At 43.2% G+C, this 22,184-nt stretch overlaps 1 protein-coding gene and 2 long non-coding RNA genes across 7 annotated transcripts in view; 1 reads left to right on the top strand and 2 right to left on the bottom strand.

Moving 5' to 3' along the window:
* The window catches only part of XYLT1 (xylosyltransferase 1), a 175,607-nt gene extending 173,838 nt beyond the window's left edge, over positions 1-1,769 (bottom strand). For all 4 annotated transcript variants that reach the window (XM_064390643.1, XM_064390644.1, XM_064390645.1 and 1 more), the window contains exon 1: positions 1,442-1,769. In XM_064390643.1, coding sequence (XP_064246713.1) covers positions 1,442-1,663 — 222 coding nt within the window. In that variant the 5' untranslated portion in view covers positions 1,664-1,769. The remainder of the gene's footprint in view (positions 1-1,441) is intronic.
* On the top strand, positions 1,634-20,994 carry LOC135281617 (uncharacterized). Of its 2 annotated transcripts, none has more exons than XR_010348210.1 (3): positions 1,634-1,770; positions 5,358-17,081; positions 18,943-20,994. It is a non-coding gene; the product is annotated as an uncharacterized LOC135281617 (long non-coding RNA). The 2 variants fall into 2 exon arrangements; XR_010348209.1 differs by lacking the exon at positions 1,634-1,770 and adding an exon at positions 4,507-4,605.
* Positions 2,663-22,115, bottom strand: LOC135281620 (uncharacterized). Its single transcript, XR_010348213.1, has 3 exons — positions 21,940-22,115; positions 10,750-10,858; positions 2,663-9,231 (listed from the first exon to the last, which is right to left on the bottom strand). It is a non-coding gene; the product is annotated as an uncharacterized LOC135281620 (long non-coding RNA).
* Between the last annotated feature and the right edge of the window lie 69 nt (positions 22,116-22,184).

Below are 22,184 nucleotides of genomic sequence, written 5' to 3'. Positions count from 1 at the left end.
AGGGCAAGCTGGACACTGTGCCAGGACATTTGTAGGACAACTGCTTAGAGTACATGATCCAACATAGCCCTGAGCCCACAGAAGAGGAGCATTTCCTAGAAAGTCTGGGGAGCTGGGCAGCGGGGCTGAAGCTCCAGGTGCAGCCTGCCCTCTCCCGGCCCCCTGCCTGCCCAGGTAACAGCGTCTGCCAACCTTGGTAACCCACAGTGGAGAGATCAGGAAGGAGAAAGCTGAAGACTGAGAGATGAAAGCATAAAATACTTGATTGACAGGAAAAGAGGAAGAGAGTAAGGTGATGGAGGAAAATAGTGGAGCCTAAATAGCTACATTTATGAGCACAGCAAATACCAAGATAAGATTATCTGTAGAAACAAAAACTGAATTCAGTAAACTAGAATTTTAACTTTCACATCTAGAAAGCAGAGCAGGATCTGCACTCAGTGGATGGGTACATGCTACAAATTGTCCCAAACGTTAGTGATGGAGTACTCGTGTGCTGGGAGCTCAGCTCTCTGCAGCCTTTCGAGGCCAAACCACTCAGTTGCAATTTACAAGGGTAAGTCACCTCTGAGCCTCGCGTTCTTGCTTTTTCTCTCAAGGATGTAAACAAAAACACAGAAACTGACAAAACTAAGCATGCACTTCCAGAGGCATCACATACTTTATGTAAGCCTACTGCTGAAAGAATAAAATGAAAACCAAAGGAAGCTTCTCCTGAGCTGGAGAATACCAGTATTGGTGGTACGTATCTGAGGTTTGCAAGAACATTGTTAATTTGCTTTTTCACATGCCTAATAGAAAATTTAAAAATAGAAAATTCAAAAATAGAAAACCCAACTGGCAATAGAGCCGGATTTGCAACCCCTTCTGGTTTCAGGCCTGAGTCATTTGAATGAAAACCGAAGAGTTTGCAAAAGAATGAGCTAAAAGACAAGGTCCTCATCCCGTGTGGGCACAGTTTCAGTGTCCCCGAGTTGTCAGCGGTTAATAAAATGATTGCATTACATTTCACTGCCCGTCACCTCCTGGGCCTGTCAGAGCTGTGCAATAACGAACAGCGCCCGTGCGCTTTTCCGAGTGGAAAAAGCAAAGTAGCACTAAAACAAACCCCTAGGACGGTGTGGGGCAGGCGGCTCTCCCGCGAAGTTCAGGGATGCCGGGATGCCCGCGGCAGGCAGCGCGGGGAATGGGACGAGAGATCCCTCTCTCGGGGAAGGGAGAGCATCCCAGGGATGCATTTTCTGCCTCTGCACCGCGGCCCCCCGGGCGCTGCCGCCGGACCGGGGCAGGACCGGCCCCGCACCGCGGCACCTGCGGGAGGCGCCCACGCGGGGTGCGGGCACCGAGCCCCGGGGCGACTTGCCCAACTTCCCCGCGCCGCAGTCCCGGCACGGGCGCCGCCAGACGCCGTGAGACACCGCCGCTGCCGCTCCCCGCCTACCATCGCCTTGCCGTGCGGGGCGGCGGGTCCGCGCCGCTGCGGCTGCCCGCGCTGCTCTCCGCCGCGGTCTCGCTTCTCGCGGCCGCCGCGCTGCTCCTCGCCGGCGTCGAGGGAGGAGAAATTCCAGACGAGGAGGGTCTGCAGGAGCAGCACGGTGAGCGCCGCCACCAGCGCCGAGCGGGAGCGCCGCGCCAGCCGCCGGGCGCACGGAGCCGCCACCATCTTCGCTGCTGCTGCCGCCGCCGCCGCGCTCCCGAGAGCCGCCGCATCCGCCGCGGCACCGAGTTTTCAGCCGGGCAGAGCCAGACGTCAGCAGGAGGAGGGCGGAGGTGGGGAAGGAGGGAGGGGGGGAAGGAGGAGGAGGTGTTCGCGGCGCGTGGGGATGGGGGAAGCCGGCGGGGAGCCCTGGCGGCGCGGCAGCCCGCGGCCGGGCCAGCCCGGGGCCAGGGGTGGGGTTGGCGGAGGAAGAGGAAGGAGGAGGAGGAGGGTGGGCTGAGGCGGAGGAGGAGCGGTGCGGGGGCTCGGCGCTGCGTGAGGGGAAGGGGCCGGGCGGGGCGGCGGCGGCTCCCGGCGGGCGGGCGGGCGGAGGGGAGGGGGCGGCCGGCGGCGGGCGGGCGGTGACTGCCATCTTCTGAGGGAGCGCGGCCTCACGCCGCGCCGGGCCGGGCCGCGCCGGGCCGCGGCACCTGGCGGGCGGCAGCCCCCGCCTGCGGACCCCTCACGGGCAAAATGGCCCAAGTGCCCCCAGCCTGAGGTGATGTTTTGGGGTTTTTTTTTTCTTTTTTAATTTTTTTTTCCCCTGAAGCACAAAGGGTCCCTGGCATCATCTCGCCTCAGCGGACTGAGAGCGAGAGCAAGGTGCGACACCTCACAGCCCGGTGAGGTTTGCAGGGATCAGGCACAAGGCGACTGTGACTGAACGCCCGGTGCCTCAAAAAGTGAACATAACGGGCGAGTTCAGTTGCCTTTTTCTCCCATACTGATATTGGCTTTCTAATCTGAGAGATCTCATTATCTGATGATAGGACCGAAGTAGGGAGGTTTTTTTAATCTGCCTGCACAGTACTTCTTTTTCTAAGCCTAATTCCACTTTACAAACCAAATCCAAAGGTAAAAAATATTATCTCCTGGTAAGAACAGTTGCTTTTTAAAATGACAGGTAGGATTTGCACAGACCAGTGGGATTTTGTTTCCATTGGAAGTGCTTTAGTTTCTGATCTGAACAAAATTAAACAAGTAATAAGATTCAGGAGCATCCTTTATTAAGGGGATTTTCCTAATGATCCAGTGAGGCTACCAATAAAATTTTACAGGAGGTACTCTTCATTGCAACATTTCACGAGCAGATGAAGCACGTGTCAGTTTCAAGGAGTGTCTCTCTCTGAGTATTGCTGACTGCAAGGCGTCTCTAAAACAGAGAGGTCAGAGTACATCATTAGGAACTTCCAGGAAAGTCAGCCCAGAAAGGCTCCTCCTGTGTGACAGCAGAGCATCGTCTGCCTGGCCTTCCATTCATGCAGTGGAACCGTGTCCCATTTTTGCCAGCTGGGGTGATGGCAGAGAGCCCATAATAACAAATTTTGACAGTGTTGGGCTTCCACACCAGTTGCACATGCATCAGATTTGCTGGTCCCACAGTACAGTGAACTGAGCTGTTAGAACAAAGAAATGAAAAAGGCTCAAAGTGTTCCTGAATATTCTGACAGGTTCTGCACAGCTCGGGAAGATGATGGATATTTTTTATTTTGAACTATCAAATAATTGGGCATTGTAAACACAGTCAAGCAAATTTGCTGACAAATATAAGATAAAAGCATCTTCTATTAGGGATTAAATGCTTTTCTCTTCAGAAGGAAGTTATGCTCCTAGTAAATGATTGCTCCCTGCCTTCTCTTGGGCTTGTAGATGGCAGGAGGTGCCCATGGTGCCAGAAAAGAAACAGACTCTGAAGAGGCCAAATGACCAAGCACTCTCAAGAGCCTCAGGACCTGATTCCAATCCTGCATGCCTCATTGGGAAATGGGAGACTCATTCCCAAGGATACCCTAAAATGGCTAAAAGCCCTAACAGCAGCATCCAAGGCAGGCAATACTTCAGCACAGGGCAACACTGCTTTCTGTAAAAGGAGCACAGCAGTAATTGTGATGAACTGGTGATCCATGGTTCTTAAAATTTTTATGACCTATTGGAAAATTTCCTCCAGATTTTATGGGGTAACATTTATGCTGGGAAATGTCTCTGGCTGTTCCTAATCTCTGTATATAATTACTGTGACTGATAGGGCAGTGAGGAACAGCAGTGCATGCTCAGTCTCACACATGTCCTACTGAAATCCCTTCTGGAGAGAAGATTTGTATCCAAACCACAATAATTTATAGGCCATAAAGATCTGAGTCTTCAGTGTAAAGTCAGCCCTGTGGAAGGGTGGGAGCCCCAGCATGAGACACTTCTGCACTGACAGAAAAAGCAGAGCAGAGAGAGGAGCAGACTCTTCCTCCTTCAACATCCTCCTTTCCCCATATTTAGAGATGTGTAAAATCTGGAAGGGACATTGCAGTAGGTATGGCATTCATTTTTGAAACTGTGGTATAACCAATGACCACTAACTGTTTAAAACATCCTTCTTCTGAGCTAAAGAAGACAGCCAAATAGAAGGAAGAGAATATACTTAATAACATTTTTTTTTCTTGTGCTTATTCAAACTAAAAAGGGGAAAGGGCAAGGTTGAGCATCTTGAGAATATGAAGATGGAAAAAAATAATCACAGAAACTGAAGAAATGAACAGTACCAGTCTACCAATCCAAAGAACAAACTAAAATTATAAACTGCATAAAACTGTTAAATTAATTTTCTTATTATAACATTTATGAATAATTGCAGCTTGATTGAGTTGTGTTGCATCAGAAAATATTTAATCAGGTTACACAGAAGACACTTTGAGAAAGTTACCGCTCTGAAAATTCCCCATGTTAGGTGAGAATTAGTATCTAGCACAAAGTATATGAGAGAAAAACCAGATTTGATTCTTATGTAAGTATTACGTTGGTTGCACGTAACTGTCAAAGAGATGGTGTTTTAAGCACAGGTAACAACTGTGACTTGGATAACTTGCTCTCAAATCCCAAGACATAATTGATTTAAATATTTTTTTGCCACTCTACAGGTATGTAAATTCAGTGTGGGTGTGTTTGAGAAATGGAGGGTATCAATCTTGCCTACTTAAAATGACGTAATAAAGGAACCATACTCAGTTCCATTTTAGTCTGATCTACTTTGCTAGATTTACCCATCCTGTTATAAAAAAAATTGTTTCCTCCTCCTAACAGTGTAAATCCAGTCTAAAATTGCATCAAGTAACCAGACTTTGTACAAAGAAATAAGTGAAGTTGGGAGCAGTGTTAATAAGCAATATCCTTTGCTCTACTTTGCAGAGCTTATGGTCCATCTGGTGAACAAACACTGCAGGCTTATCTGAACTCCAACTCACAGCCTGACTCATAGGCGGTTTTGAAGCACATTCTGTAATCAGTGGAAGACTAAGTTATTTCAGAGTGAAGATTAGCATTTTTCTTAAAAACAGTCAAGTCCTTATCACATCAAAAGTTAGATTTTGGATATGTGTTATGAGATGAAGGGGAAAAAGGTGAATGAACTGATTTGTCTGAGAATGGGTATCTCTAATATACTCAGTCTTAGAATCTGTGAAGGATACAGAGCAAATAGCAAATTTGTATATATTCCTATGATATCAAAAAATCACAGCACCTAAAGAATGTGCCTTGGGAATAGAAAAGGTTGGAAATAGGCCACGAGCAGTTTTTAATGAGTAATCTGCAGTAGCAATGTCTTCTGAAGACTGGGCTTCTTCCCTGAAGTGACAAAGTCTTTCTTTTTTTTCCCTTCCATCACTACCAGAACAACACAAGACTCCTAATCCCTTTAATACATATGGAGGACATAGACCTTTTCCCTGGGAATCTGGAATTTTTACTAGTCTAAGCATCAATCTGAAAGAGCAAAACAGGGTAAGAAATTATTCCTTGAGAATTTCTCCATCTCAGACTACAGGTCACTGTCTGCTCTGCAAAAAGTTCCCAAAACATTGCTTTTTGGTTTTAAACACTGATATATTGCTAGACTTCAAAGGTAGAGGAAGTGTATTTTGATTTTTTGGAACCACAGAACCACCATTAACTTCATGTTCTGCAATTCAGTCATTTTATGGTTTACATGTGTGTTCTTCACAACTCAGGTATACTGTACCATGGAAATGCACTCTTCCACATTTTCTTTTCATAAACAAAACCACAATTCTTTTCCAGGTACTCATTTTACATCAGGCTACTCTCCATGTGGGTTATAAAATTCAGGATCTCTCTTATGTGCATGGGCAGAACTAAAGTCTAAAGAGACGTGACCACTGCTTGCAAGAAATGCCTTCCATTTCTCATAAAACTTGAGATTCCAGCAAACATTTCTTAATCCACCCTGGTTTCATTTTGCCACATCACAAATGCAAACTCTGGTGTCAATGAATATGCAAAAGCCAAATTTTTGACACCAACATTTCATTGTGGTAACACTGTCTATAAATTGTCAACTGAACATACTGTGTCAGGATTCAAAGACAATAAAAGCAGGTTCTGTGTTCAGTTTGTATGAAATACCTGATATGGATGTGGAATGTATATTACACCTTTCTTGTGAGAGATAAATTTAGTTCAGGACCTTGGCATATGCTCCACTTCAGGAAGTGAAGGAAAATGGAAGAATTATTCCCTTCACCATCACATTAAAGCATCCCTTTTTCTTTATAATCTCTTGCATAAAAACCTTTTACTATCAATGAGGGGAAATGGCTGTATATGTACTTTATATACAGCCCTCCATGTTGTGACAGCTTTTTCTTTCAGCCAGTGGTCGAGGATAATCACGGAAGGATTACCCATCTGTTCTTGCCATGTGGCATTCTGTCTCAGTAAGAAGATACTGCAGTTCACAGCTTCCTGCAGTTCTTTTTTTTTTCTGATGTTCTCTCATTAACTAAAAATTGTTTTATTAACCATCTGAGTTGCTAAGTTGGAAAGTCTGGAAGACTCATGAAGGTGACCTACTTTGGATTATCTAAATTAGAACTAACTGCTGCCTGTTGCAAATATCATTTTGTTTGGATGCAGAAGGTTTCTTTGGCTTGGGCTTTCATTCTAGGTTTTGCCTTTTTTTCTGTCCACTTGATGGAAAAAGACAAGTGGTACACAAAGAAGGATAATCAAAGGAGAAGAGATGGAAAAAAAGACTTTTTCACTAAGAGTTGACTTTGTAGGTTGGTTTTACATGATTAGCCAGTTTTTCAGAACACCCAATAGTTTTCAGACTACATTTGCTATGATGTCATACCAGTGCAAAGTATATGTAGAGATTTATCCCAGTAATCTCCTGAAACATGTTCTATGTGTCTAAACTCCTACTGAGTTATCACTATTGCTGCAGGAAGAATGACTAGAAAGGAAACAAGGTTTTAAAGAAGATTTCAATAGTCTTTCATTTTTCCTAACACTGGGAAATACAGTATTTTAAAGACAAAGTTTTATTCTTAACCTCCTGATATGATACAAATTCATCTGCATAAAAGCTTGCTCTGAAAACATATTAAATAGCGTGACTGTTCTTCATGAACAGAGCCATTTTGTGGTAGTTGATTTAATACAAGCTTTTCTGTCAGGAAACATTGTTTATGATGGTGTGTCAAACCCGGTATTGGCAGCCTCAGCAGATCCTTTGCTACCACTGATGCACTCGTGTCCCTTGTGCACACTGGGCAGTCCCACAGAGCAGAACGTGTCAGGTGGGGCTGGAACTCTGCCAGTGTGTGACAGGGACATTTGCCTGAGCTTCTGCATAAAGTCTCCAAACCCTTGGACAAAGCTTCCCAGGGCAGGGAGTGTGGGAAGTGCATCTGGGCCATTTTTCCTGGGAGAGGGGAACTGAGCAGGTACCCTGATTTCCTACTGCAGTTTCTAACAGCTGAGTTGGCAAAAGAGTGTTTCAGCTTCCCTCTGACACCAGTCTGCCAACACCATGGGCTATGTGGGATATTACAGAGCAAAGACAATTATACAAATTTAAGCAAGCAAACTTGATAATTATCATTAATCTTTCTGTATTTAGAAAGTCATTAGTAAAAACAGGTGCAAAAATCAGTTTGGCTATAATTTGGATGCTACAAGAAAAGGAAGTTTTCAGATGTGCCTTAAAAGACATACAGGGTTTGTCTTTTTTTTTAAGAGTAAGGCATTAGTCCATGTATGGCAAAGTTGACTGTGTCATACATTTTATCTGTGTCATACATTTATCTTCTGAGCTGGATGGGACCCACAAGGATCATCAAGTCCAACTCTTAAGTGAATGGCCCATACAGAGATCCAACCCACAACCTTGGCACTATTAGCACCATGCTCCAGCCAAGTGAGCTAATCCCAGTGTTGGTCTGTATGGTTTGGGCTTCATAATAATTTCTGCTTTGATGAACTTGAGGACTGGAAGGAAAAAGAGCTGGTAAACCTATCTGTCCACATCAGCAACCTCACAGAAAACACACCAGCCCCCTGCAATTTGCAGAGCTGTGCTGCTGACCGTGCCTGAGCAGAGGCTACTGTGCAGTGCTGGCTTGCACACACTTGTAATCAGTGGTTTGTCTGCTGGTGTGTCAGCCTGCAGCTGCACAAGTCAGGTGTGCATGGACATGGCCCAGTTACACCACAGAACAGCATATATTTTCATAACCACTTTTAAGGAGAGGGCATGGTTTGGTGCCCACCATTGCAGCTCCATCAGTTTTTAAAATTGATACTCATCTCACATAGAGGCACTCTGGATGTGCTGACTCTTCAATGAGGGCTGCTGGAGGCAGAGGCTTGTTTGCTCTGTGGTCTCATTGAGGGAGATACTAAATTCTGCTGCTTCTACTTCATTCAGGTCTGCCTTATAAGAGGGAGATACATGACTGCAGTTCTACCTTTTGTACAGTACAGTTCTTGCCATGAAAACTCAGTGCTGAAATTACTGGTTCCTTCCACCTATTTCGTTATTAAGCTGTGGGTATGACACACATCTGACAACTCGTTTTCCTGGAGAACATTCTGCTCCAAAAGGCCAGGAGGTGTTTGCCACTGTTGTGATGTGCAGGAGACACCTGCCTGCTCAAATACCTAAATGCCTGTATGCACAAAACCCAGGATATGCATGCATAGGCCTTTTGAATAGACAAGGAGATGCCATGGATAAAAGTGTAGCTCCCAGAATACAGATTAGGGATTGGAATTTAAATTGCAATATTTTACCCTAGGACTGATGCTAAAAGGTTTTATGTTTCTTGCACAGGCAGAGAAAATTAAGAAAATAAACTAAATATTATTCAGTGAAAGGGAAAATAAGTAGACCCTAAGTGACTACACTGTGCCCTTAAACAATTCAAGTATTGTATTCTCCAAATTAAAATACAAGATAAATTCTTCAGGAAGTCCATATAACAAGTTATTTGTCCATATTGTGCAAGTCACCCTTAAGATCAAACAAAATGTTATGATGAATTTTAATCCAACTTCTGAATTGTAGTAAATTTTGACAACACATGAATGATCCACTTCAACACAATCTGCATTTTCAACACAGTGACTTGTGTGACATATGGCTCTTTTGCCCTGGGATGGCTTCTAGTATTGCAATTTGATGTAATAGTGGCACACACCTTTCTTGATTAGTGAAAGTTCTTCATTAGATCTTTCTTTTGCTGAAAAGTATTATAATAAAATATTTTATATGTCTCATGATGTAAATAAGCACTTGAAATTCCTATAAATTCAAGCAATTAGATCTCAACCCAAGAAAGCACTTAATGACATTTATGGTCCCAGTGAGTTTGGGGACATATGCAAGGGCTTCAATCAAAACATGTACTTAGGAGCTTTGCTGGATTGAGGCCTTACAAAATGATGCTATGCAGATCAGATACTATTCATAAAATATTATTTAGTGAATAAGGTAATTTGCTTATTAGCCAAAAAAGAGGCTCTAGAATCCTTCTCAAAAAGTTATATACAGGCAGATCTCACATTGCTATTACCTCCTTAACCCTGATCCTCCAGATTTACACAAATGTTGAGGAGACTATAGCTGATCCTATATAACACTGAAATTTCTCAAATGGCCACATTCTTGCCTGGAAACTGAACCAACAAATTTGGTAGCTCATTCTGCTAGATGAACTCCACTGAAACAGATTCTTACCTCACACTTAGATTTACCTGAGCACAGATGAAAAATGCAAAGAGGATCTGTATCATTTATTTTTAAGCCCCATGTAGTGAAGAAAAAGGCATATTATGCATTTCATGCATTATTCTCTACTTTGTGCTGTAGATAATTGGCAGAGCTTTTCAGTGAAAAAACAATCTGACCAAATTCTCAGAGCCTCATGCTCTGCAAAAATCTGTCTTAAGTTAATCTATATTACAAGTAATATTCAAGTTGACTGCACTCATATGAAAAATGTATTTAGAAAGGTCTAGAAGATACAATCTGCTATTTCTTGCCCAACTTTGTTCCCTGCTGTTGTTGGTCTCTCACGGGATTTCTTGCAGAGTGGTTAAGTGATCTATACTGAGGTTTCAAAAGCAAAGATAATAGGAGTTCTATTCATGGGTTAAACACTTAGCTGCTTTAATACAAGATGTGTAGGAGCAGCCCCTAATGACATTCAAATCTTGTTATTGCTGTGCTTCAGTATAGGATATACTTGGTTTTGTGGCTGCAAGAAGCAATTGCCAGAGATGACTGTAAATCCCAAACAGCAAATAAATCCCAGCATATGGAAAAGATGCCTGATTTTGCTCTCACAGCAGGGCATCTTTGGACTTCACCGTGCTGGCTCCTGACTTACAGCAATGCAAGTGACCCAGAGCAATCAGTGGCTGGTCCCATATCTACCCTGGGGTCTGGCTGCAGGGGCACCAGCTCTTAGCTTCACATTGGCATAACATTTCTAACCCTGCTTTGTAAAACACTGCTGCCTGTTCTTAGAGTCCTGGCCATTCCCCTAAAAGCAGTATTATGGCAAGCTCTGAGCCTTCAGTATCTTTGAATCACATGTCCAACTTACTTTTCTTATGTCCTCCAAGGCTTGCTAATACTTGTCCTCATTCCCTGGTGGAGATAATTCTACTGAAAACATACAGGAACACTCCTACAGTTCCTCAAGCAAATTTGTTTGACATAGCTCAGACTATCCATTTATAAATTTTAAACTTACCCAGCTGGCTCTGTCAGAAGCCTATTAGGCAGGACTCTCACAAACTGCTCTCCTTCAGAGCAGTAAAGACTATTTGAGAATGGTGATCTTGTCCTCTGACACAGCTGGACTGGAAAGGAAGTAGAAATGAGTGAAAAGAGCAACCCCCTCCCCGGGTTTCTAAGTAATTGTGCAAAAGGGCTAAAAAACTGCTTAGTCTTGCTATGGAGAAATGAAAATGAGCACTCTGAACAAGGAGAAATATTTCTGTCTCTGCTGTTCTTTGCTTCCTCCTCTGGACTAACCTGCAAAATATCACTGTTGGCCAAGCAGAAGTGTCACAGAAACAATTAAAAATCTTGTGGAGGAGAAAGTGCTGTATGCTTTACCACCCCTTGCTAAAAGTCAATGAGCAAACCATCTAAGTCCTTAACCCAGCATGGGGTTACATTGGAAATGGCAAATTCTGTGACACAGCCTATCTGTGCTGTGTCATAAGGGGAAAAAAGAGAAATGAAAATATGTATCTTGGGACAATATTAGTAGATAAGCTTACGGCCTTTAAATATACATAAGACTGTTGGAAAGAGAAAAACAATTAGTTGTTCTGAGTTCAATTACAACAAGAAAATGTTTAGAAAGACATTAATAAAACTTTCTAGGCACTGTTAAGATAATTTAGGGAAGTTGTGAGATCTCCAAAACAGTTTAGTTGAATAAGCTGTTGGAGTGGCTTAAGTGCTTCTGATTTTCCTCGAGATCAAAATGACTTTTCAGGATCCCTTCCATCCCAATATGCTGCAATACTACAGAACACGCTAGCAGGGGAACCAAAGGGGCAGGAGCCCTTCAGTTCTATGTGGAAACATAGTTGAATTTGATGTTTCCTATCTGCAAATCAGGATGCTAGAAAAATAAACAGTATTAATATACAGTATTATTTCACTGAAAGAATCTTGAGAAACAATTGCAATAAGAAGATCCAGTCATGGCTTAAGAAATGTTTGCAAAGAGCAGAAACAGGAGACCAGAATTCAGTGTTTGTGGAAGGCTGGCAGCCCCCCAGGAGAGTGCTGCATTTCCCACCCCAGCGGGCAGTGGCAGCGAGGTCGGGCAGTGCCTGTGAGCTCCAGCAGAGCCCTGTGTGGGCAGCTCCTCTGAGCCCCTCATTCAGAGCTAATTCTGCTTTTCATTGACTGAGCTCACCCTGCAGTTATTCTGCAGGTAGATCCCTGGCTGTTTCTTGCATGTTGCATGCACTGCAACTGCGTGGCCGAGATTGCCCCTCTCCTTCAGAATTCATGGTGAGCACAGCCATTACAGCAAACAGCTAAATACGGCTTTTGGCCGCCAAATTTCACTTTCATTGCTGTCAGAACATCACTTATCATGGCTGGGCTATAATTTTCAGGCTTGTAAAACCTCAATTGTCATGTTTGGATTTTCTTTAACACTTATTATAAATGCATGAATTTGATTTGTGTAGAATGGAATGACTCTCGGTGGCTCAGGGATTTGGCAAAAAGCTTCATACATTTCATCAAAATTCTGTTTGGCCTAGAGAGGCGTTACAATTCTAGATAAAAAATGTGTTTTTTTAATACAGATGTAATTTGTAATAGAATGTTCCAAAATAATTCTGTATTACAGATGAACTGAAACAAAACCAACATGATCTTTTCCTCTCTACCATGGGAATTAATTCAGATTGAGAAAAAGGAATTGGGAGAGTCTGATTTGACACATTTTGCAAAATACATGGTGGGTGAGTGCAGGGGAAGGAAGCAATTCCATCACCTTGAGCAGGAGGCCAAGAAGTGAGCACATACAGTTCCTTGCAGTAATCCTTGGAGCTGTCTAGGAGCCTTAGGCAGTGTTAGGGAGCAGCAATATTTGTGTAAATCATAATTAGTAACAAAGCAAATTACAGTGAGAGCTCTTTGGTAAACAGAAAGAGGAAGTCTGCTGAAATTTGCTTCCTTTTAGTAGGACAATTTGGATTATTTATAGGCATCTGAACATTTGGAAAAATCTAGGAAGAATCTGAAAATGCCATGTTTCTAAAACAAAAGATAAAGTTTTACCCTTTTTGGGTCATATAACTTGGATCTATATTTACACTGGGTTGAAGCTTTTGACTAAGCAAATACATATGCATGAAATCTTATTTTTACACTTAATTTTGGTGTTTTGGTAAATGCAAATGATGGAAGAAGTTGACATGAATAAATTGGCACCAGCTTAGAAGTCACCTCACTGCAAAGCGAGAGACATTTGGGACTGTTCATCACCTTGCTGCAGGGAAGGCTTCTGGTGTTAAGTCAGTCAGTCTCATGTTATGTATCAGGAATGTTTTCAACTCTAGGCTGAGGATCTACAAGCTCTTGAAGGAGCCAAGAAACAAATGCAATACTTGAGCATGTTTACTGTAAAATGAAGGGCTATTTTATCTCAATCAAATAAACCAACAAGTGAACTGCAAATCTGATACTGAAATAAATCCAATTTACTCTTGGGTAATTGCTTATTTGATTCTCAACTATGACATGAAGTTAGAAAACAAATTGATATTCTGTCACTTCTGTTTCAGTAAACTTAACTCAAACAAGTTGCCCTTTAGGTGCATCTTGGATAGAATGGTACTTTATCTTCATCCCAAGGAAATCAGTGTATTAAATTTGTTTGAAAAATTATTATCCAAACCATGACTCCTTTTCAGACAGCGTTTGAACTGCATACTAAAAAGGCCAAATTTCCCCTGAGAGCCAGCACAAGCACAGGGAAGATAAGTACTGTGGTATATCCTCCCTCTGCAAGAAAATGTACCAGCAGCAAAGACACAACATAACCACAGAGAAACTCAGTGAGCACAGAAACTGCAGAAATCTTGTGGGCATGGGCATCTTCCTCTTTCCTCATGGCCAAAATACAATGCTGATGTGACTCAGCATTTCAGGAATAAGCTATATAGACCCTATACTGCCTCAGCCATGAGCAGAGTACTAAATCCAGCACCACATCCACAGTGGTGAAGTTAATAAACTGAAAGGTGTCAAAACCAAAGGAGTAATGAAAGGGCAGGGAATAGGGGGAACACCCTTTCTGCTGAGAAGTTCTAGGGGCTGAAAACGTTTGTTGAAATAAAAGAGAATCAAGATTCACACAAAAAAAACGAGGCTATGTTGTTTAGCACAGCTGAGGTCAGGAAAGGGGCTGGCTGACTCTGCAGCTGGGACTGCATGGAAAGGCTGGGATTGAAACTGCCCATAGGACACTCACCCTGGACTCACAGGGAGTCATCGTCATCATCTCTAGTTTAAAGGTCACATCAAGGCAGGTTTAGGAAAAAAAGAAATTCCCTTAAATGGTCCAAGGTATAACTAATGTCTGTGCAAGCTGAGAAAAGATTACAAAAATGGACCCTGTTTTTTTAATAATTTTTCAATTTATAAATGTAGGGAAATGGTTGTTCTGGACAAATTACCATTTTTGTGATATATTCTACTTTAATTATAAAGAATTTTGGATTAGTTCATATGCTTAAAGCTACACTAATAAAATTAGAGTTACAGAAGCAGATATTAATTAAATAATGAGGTAGGACAAGTTAAGACATGGCACTAAGTACCAGTAGGGGTGAGTTAGCAGTTTGTAGGAACCAGGAACATCAAGAAAGAATTTCCAGAGCAGTCCAATTCCACCCATTCAAAAATTCTATTAATGTATATTTATACTCTGCATACAATAACCATTACTACAGCTAAAATATTTAGATTTTATGTAATATGTACTAGTTCCTCTGCTCTGGTACCCTTGGCCCTTAGGTAATAAATAACATTAGTTTTTTTAGGCTTGTCAAGGCATGTCTTTAGGAGACTGTGGATAACATCCAGGTGACTCTTCTTTATATCTTCCTTGAATAAGAAGGTTGCTACACATGGTTTGCCTCTAAATAAATTACATGTAGAGGGATCTTGTTTTGTAAGATCTTTCTCAAAATCAAAAGTATTAGAGCTTGTAAAAATAAGGTCTCTAAGACTGGGTAAACTCAGATTTTTCAACAAATCCTCAGTTCCAAACCATCATCACTTTCTCTGATTGGGAATTTTCTACAGAAAAACTACATCTTCTTTTCATTTTGCTCTTCACAGTTACTTGAAAAATTGATGTTTCACTACCAGAATTTGTGTTTTACAATTGATTACCCACTTTGTGGTTGTCCTATGGAAAACATCCCACGGGAGAGCCATGAGGCTCACAAAAAGTTTCAAGACCTATGTATGAGCACCTTCAAAGCAGAAGCAAAAATCCATTTACATTTGCACATGTAGTTGCTTTAATTAGAACCATGGATTTATCTGTATAAGTAAGCACAGGGCAAAATTACTTTCAAAAGAAATCAGTGACTTGAAGAACTCTTTTTCTCCCCCGCCCCTTCCCTCCACTTCATCCCATTGTAAGTAACACTGCAAGTGTTGATTATTTTAATAAAACAAAAATTGAAGAAAGAACAAACCCCAAAGAAGATTTAAGTGATCTGCAATGTGCAGTGGAGTGTAGATCTGTGAAAGGGCCTGCAGGGGCTCCTCTTGCTGGGAGAAGCTGATGTTGCTGTGTCACAGTCACAGGGTCTGTGCTGCTCTGAGAGCCCTCCCCAGCAGAGGTCCCTGGGTGCAAATCAGCTCTTGTCACCAGCCCAGCAATCCTGTTTCTGTCACCGGGGTTTTACATGCAATAAGGTCCTTCCCTGGGAGCTGAAGATCACAGCTGGGACACAGAAAAGAGGTGGCACAGAGAAATGTGCTAGAGGGACAAACTGAGGGGGATTTGGATTAGAAGATTCAGAGGCTGGGGTGAATTTGGTGAAAAAAACCACAATTTTTGGGCATTTAACCAGAACTATTCTGTTTAGAACTCAACCGAAAAACCTGATGTTAGCATAACACCAGAACAAAACAACCTCTTCAGTCCCAGTATGTAGGTATGTTTTCCTGTTTTTTCAAAATTGTGGAATAAATACCTGCCCTGATTTACATGTAATGCAGTGTATTAAATTTTTAGTGTTTCTTCTAGGCTCAGTACAGCTCTTTCATCCCCACTACCATTATGCTAATGATGTAGTGAAATAACATTGATTTTAAAACTGTCATTTTATTATTAAAAAAAAAATCCAAACAGATGTAAAGCCTAAAATATTATTTTTCCCCCAAAATCAGAATATTGTTGTCCTACCCTACAGCACCTGGATTAGGAACAAAGGTGAAGCCATAAACCTGAGTATCAGGAACTCCCTTGAAATGGGAGTGGAGAGGGAATACAGAACCCACAAACAACAAAATATCTGAAGGAAGAAATGCAACAAAAATTGGGTAAAATTATCCCTTGAGTAATGCTGGATGAAGTCCAAACTAAAATCACTGAACGGTGAAGCTATTCCAATTTATGCCACAGTAACATCAAAATACTTCCTTCTCCTCAATAAACATCCTTTAATTCTTTCTGGAAAATGGAAGAGTACCACATGTGACAAGTGTTCCTAAGCAGCATGCTGAGCACCAAATGTGAACTATAATTCATAATTCATGCTCAATTAATCATAATGTATAAGGAATGGCTCTGTTAATGCTTTTGCTAACTACCTAACCTATTTTGAGAGATGCAGGCAGAATTTCAGCTCTTGTGACTTGCTGTTGTAAGTGACAGACTATGGATACCCCAGCAGCTGTCAAAGTCACCAGCCTTCCCTCAATGAAGAGAAAAGCAATTCTCAGTATTGCAGGAAGCTAAGAAAAGCTCTGAAAAGCAGAAATGAAAGTATGTGAGGGTGGAGAACGCTATCTTTTCTCATGTAAATCCCGATGAAAAGCAGCCTCTGTAATCCAAGCCTTGCATCAGACTAAGATTTGAAACAACCTCAATTTAGCAAAGGAGCAATTTCCTAGTGATACAACTGAAAGAGAGGAGGTCTGGTGTCTCCAGGTATTGTTCTGGAGTTATTTTTACAGGACAGCCAGGGAGCAAATCCTGATTTAGGGGAAGAAGCTTTACCTTCACATGCTACTATTTTTGTTAATCAGAAGGAGGAGTTAAAAATGGACTGGCTCTTTGCTCTGCTCCATTCACATTCTGACAGAGGAAACTGATTTGAGTCATTAAAGCCACACTCACAGCTGATTCTGCCCCAGAATCTGTTTGTGGATATTAAAAAGCTGGACTTCATGGTCCACCATTTCTGAGCTGCATAAACTGCCAAGAAGAGTGATAACGTGATGAATCCTGAAATCCTCTGGCCTAATTTGTGTCATGTACCCCACAGGTATGGTGATATTCTAGAATGCCTGCAGCATATTCAGGTAAGTGCATATGTTAGAAAACACATATAAAACTACTATGATGAAAGAGGAGAATTACATAAGGAACTCTGATGTGTTCTGCTAATGAAATTTGGCTATTTCACCCTGCCACCTAAATCTTAGGGACAATACAGAACATATTTTTCAAGCTTCTTGCAATATCATTCCAAGAGTCTCCTGCAGCCCTCAGTATTGCAGGGCTTTCCAGCCAGCAGAAGCTCAGATAATTGTATTCCAACCTGTCATCACTAGACTTTGGGGTGTTTACTTTTTCCTCCCTCTCCATTTTTAACAGCTATTTTCCATCTCAAACCAGTAAAACCTGCCATGGAAAGCTGAGCTCAGCATTAGAGCACCGCTCTTGGAAAATTTCTCGTAAAACTATTAGAACACGTAGCATTCTCCTCTCCTGAATACCAATTCCCGGCTGTTACCAGCATCGGGAGAGCACGGCCGGACAGAATCCTGTGCAGGCAAGGGGCCGTGCTTATGGAGGGCCAGCGCTTCCACCTGCAAGGCTGGGCAAAGGGGGAAAGAGGGCAGCCCCCCGGGTCACAACACGGGTGTGCCGGGCTGGAGGGGTGGCCAGTGCCCACCTGAGCCCTCCTGTGCTCGCCTAAACTCACCTGAGCCCTCCTAAGCTCACATGAGCCCTCTTGTGCTCTCCTAAGCTCACATGAGCCCTCCTGTGCTCGTCTAAACTCACCTGAGCCCTCCTGTGCTCTCCTAAACTCACCTGAGCCCATCTGAGCATCCTGTGCTCACCTGAGCTCCCCCGAGCCCTCCTGTGCTCCCCAAAACTCCCCTGAGCTCCCCCGAGCCCTCCTGTGCTCCCCAAAACTCCCCTGAGCTCCCCCGAGCTCCCCCGGGAGCGGCCGCGCCTCCGCCCCCTGGCCGCCAGGTGGCGCCGCAGCACCGGCTCAGGGGGGAGCGGAGCCCGCGCGGGACCGGGACAGGGATCGGGATCGGGGACCGGGATTGGGACCGGGATTGGGACCGGGGACCCGCTCAGAGCCAGCAGCTCGCCCAGCCGTCAGGGAGCGCACCCCGAGCCTGCCGTGCAGCTTTTATTCGGAATAATTTCTCGCGCTGCCCCGGGAGATGGGATCTGTGCCGCAGCGGGCAGAGCCTCACCCGCCTCATCCACGGCCGCCGGGAAACTGTTCCTCTGCGACCATGAAAGTACTCGCAGCAGCCTGATCCTCAGACAACACCCACACATGAGCAAGTGTACTCAAACTCACAGTCCCACAGAATCCAATTAAACAACGCAAGAGCATAAAGTTACTCATGTATTCATGGATACGGATAGCTGCATCCAACATTTACTTTGGTCTGCTGCCAGTTACAGTAACCATCCCTTATCTGCATTTCATTTCTCAGCTCTACAATTAAAAGTTACATTCAAGCATCCTCCTCCCAGTGGGCCCACAAGGATGAAACTTTTATAGGTCTTGAAATACATTATGTATCCACTACTTGTGTTTGCTGTCCAGGAAATGTCCAATGGACTCTACAGGGAAAGCACAAAACAATGTGCTATGGATTCAGGATTTTGTGCTGATCTCAGTGATTGTTACAATGTCAGAATAAAAGGAACATAGCTACTTGATAATTAATTACACTCTAATTGCATTCACCTGGAAAAAACAGAGAGCACTAAGGGGTAAACAGGTCAATAATATTAGTATAGATGATCACCAATCTTGCATATACAAGTACCAATTAGTTAAGCAGAGTCAGTGATAATTTGCGTGAAGGATCCTGAATGTAGAGATAAACTAAACACATGGACAATAAGAGAAATAAAACTACAACGTAATCTAAACTAGTGATCTATTTCCCTTTTTTATGGCTGCAGCAGCAGGTTAACCCCTGGGAGGAATGGGAGCACCGATGCCACCTCCACAGCTGAACTGTGCACCTCTGCAAAGAGCCTCCCTGCAGGTTTTGGAATGCAGCAGGGCTATACTAATGTGTGCAAAAGAGATGGAAAACCAGGGCTGCTCACTCCTGTGTAATGACAAGAGATGGTGCAGGGTAACTTGGCCCAGACGTGGCTGGAGCTGGCTCTCTGCTCAAGGAATGCAGTTGGGCCATCCACAAGCAGAAGGATCTGCTGGTGAAACTTTCTTACTCAAGCGTGGGGCCCTGGTCTTTCATCTAACAGAGGGGGAAAATAGATGGAAACAAGACTTGACTGCTGCTGATTCATGGGGTATTGCACCAAGCCACAAAGAGAGGTAAACTCTGGACTGCTATTTTGAGGCCTCTTACTGATCTTCAGAATAGCAGAGCTTTTCTCCAGCCCTCATCCCAGCAGCAATGACACAACTGAATGGACTCTTCCGTGGGTTTGGTAGCACAGAGCTCCCCCAGGACACCTTGGCCTGTGCCTACAGAATCTGGGAGTCACACATGAGCCCCACCCAAGCACCATAAAAATGACTGCTGCAGATCCTGGCATTCCAACACATTGATGAGTCAAGAAACAACAGCTTGGCACAACCAACGAGAACACGAAATTTGCAGTCGCTGAACTAACAACTTCCAGCTCAAAGACCTGTGGCTGTATTCAATTGGTATCAGTCCAAATGGCTGAGCATTTCTTAGGGAAAACAAGAGTCAGAAGTAGAGCAGAGCACTCCCAGGGCTGCTGGGTTTAGAGGAGCTCAGCTCTGCCCTCAGCCTGAGCCAGGCTGCCTTACAATCAGATATTCTCCTCAGGCATTGCCAGGGTAGGGGAGGAGACAAATCATCAAAAAGGAGCCTTGCAGCGTGCAGAGAGAGCACCATGCTCTGCTATTGAAGTGCAGGGTCTGCCCTTGCACATCTGTGCTGCCATTTAGTCCTTACAGACTGATTCCTTCTCTCCTGGGAATTGCAGCTCATTCAGCATTTCCGCTGCTTTTCCCTTTGCTGATGTGCAGTGGGTTTAACTGGACTTCACACATGGTCAAGTATGTACAATTTTGTTATTATCATGCAAACTACTGCCCTTAGGACTGAAAAGCATCTGCCTCTCAGATGGAAGCATGGAACTTCTTGTCCAGGGTGAGGAACCATTAATACCTGTGATGAAGTTTCCAGGCCTCATAAGGACACTGGGAGTCCTGCATGGTTGTTGGATAAAAAAAAAAAATGTGCAGTTGTTTCACAAACAGCTATGAGGCCCCTGTTCTCTTTGATTGTAGCCATTGGTGAAAAGACAATTTCTCATTAGGCCCTTTCTATGGTCCATGGAATGAAAAGCAGTTTGTCCAGCACGAGGCCAGGACAGGCCCCAGCAAAGCATCTGAAATCCAGCTGCTAATCAAGAATGCCTTTGCTGGTGGGATCCACAACTGGAATTGCTTATGGACCCATCCAAAGCCATGTACATGCCAGATCCTCAGGAGCATTATTCTCACACAACTGTTCTAACCTTGAGGATGACTTGAGCTCTCATCAGCCATCTGCCTTACAATAAGTTGACATCCTTATGTATTCTCTCCGCCAAAAGGCAACTTTTAAAATGCTATTTAAAAAAACTGTGTACAAATTAAACAGTCAACACGTTTTACTGCTGCTCAGTAACTGAAATGTTTTCACTATACTATGCAATCTATAACTGCTGAAATTACTTTCATGTGTGTTTATAAGTCTTCCTATATTTTCTCCTCATTACTCCAAATACATTTTAAAAGCTTGTTAAGATAGATTTGTTGGTATTTTATATCTAGCTGACTGTGCATGTTAAAGGCTTCAACTGTAACTTTCCTAACTTGAAACACACTATTCTTCATGCTTCTTGCTAAAACACATATCATTGCAACCATGTACATTAATTGGCTTGTCTGGGGAAACAGAACTCAGTTTATGAAGTCTGTCATCCTGCTTTGTAGCTTAATTATAAAATAAAATTAATTTTCCTTCCCCCCAGCCAGACTATTTGCTTCGTGTTTTTCTTTCCCCCCACTTCCTCATGCTGCTAAATTCCAGGGCTGAGTAACTGATCCTGCTTCAGCAGCTGCTCCCAGGGCTGGTGGTGAGTTCAGTGTTCCTGAGGGAATGCAGGCTCTGCCGGGGTCCAAAACTGCACTGGTAACCACCTGGGGCTGAGGGTGCTGGCAGAAAATCATGCCCAACCTAAAGTCTGCCATTTCCAACAGAGGCAAAGGATTATTTAATTTATTGCACACTGACTCGTGATGTTCTGTGTATACCCAGTCCCTCTACAGCGCAGCAGGGGCTGCCACATACCCAAAAAGCAGGGAAGATCAGACATTTATTTCCAGGGACAAAGGAACAACAAACTTGTAGGAAACAGGTGGAGCAACTCTTGTCAGAGGCCTTATTGCAACTTAAACCTAATGTACAAAGCAGGGATTTAAAAAAATATCCAAAACTATAAGATATCTCTATGAAAATTAACTTCTTTTGTTATACCATACTGCTCAGGGTCTAAGTCCAGAGGTCCCATCCAGCAAGTCCCAGCTCCCTAAACTTCCACTCTTCTGAAAGAGTCCCCATGATAGGTTGATTTTAAGGCAACTCTTCAAGCAGCAGGATCCTGAAGCACTATACAACCCTACAATACCCAGGTATGCTAATTGTTTCTTCCTTCTCTAACACACAATTCTGCATGTTTTAGAAGTCAGATCCTGTAAAAAGTCTTCTGAATCAGAAGCCAGAATCTTAACTATTAATTTGGAATAGAAATCAAAACTGTCAAAATTCACAATGCACATGCTACTGCAAATTTGGCTTCTTATCACACAAAACCTAATTTCTCTTTACAAAGAGATCAATCTAGATCAAGACACGTGTCCTCCAATAAGCAGCCCCTCTGTAAAAACATTCAGGTAAAAATCCTTACTTTAAGAAAGGCACCAGGATCCTCCAAATTCTCCCTTCTGACTGCACCAGCCCGCTCCCCCCACAATGGCAGGAAGGCCATATGTGCCAAGAGTTATTGGCATCATCTGTAACTAGGCATGCTGCTAGTGATTTAGGAAATCTGCTAATGGGAAATTAATTGGAATCAGGATCAGCCAATTGCACAAATTTTCCCCTTGATTAACACACCCACTTGTTGACAGGATGAATTACAAGTCGTGCCAT

Source organism: Passer domesticus, chromosome 15 (assembly GCF_036417665.1).
Source record: "Passer domesticus isolate bPasDom1 chromosome 15, bPasDom1.hap1, whole genome shotgun sequence".
Taxonomy (NCBI): domain Eukaryota; kingdom Metazoa; phylum Chordata; class Aves; order Passeriformes; family Passeridae; genus Passer; species Passer domesticus.
This window is presented reverse-complemented; position numbering and strand designations above follow the sequence as displayed.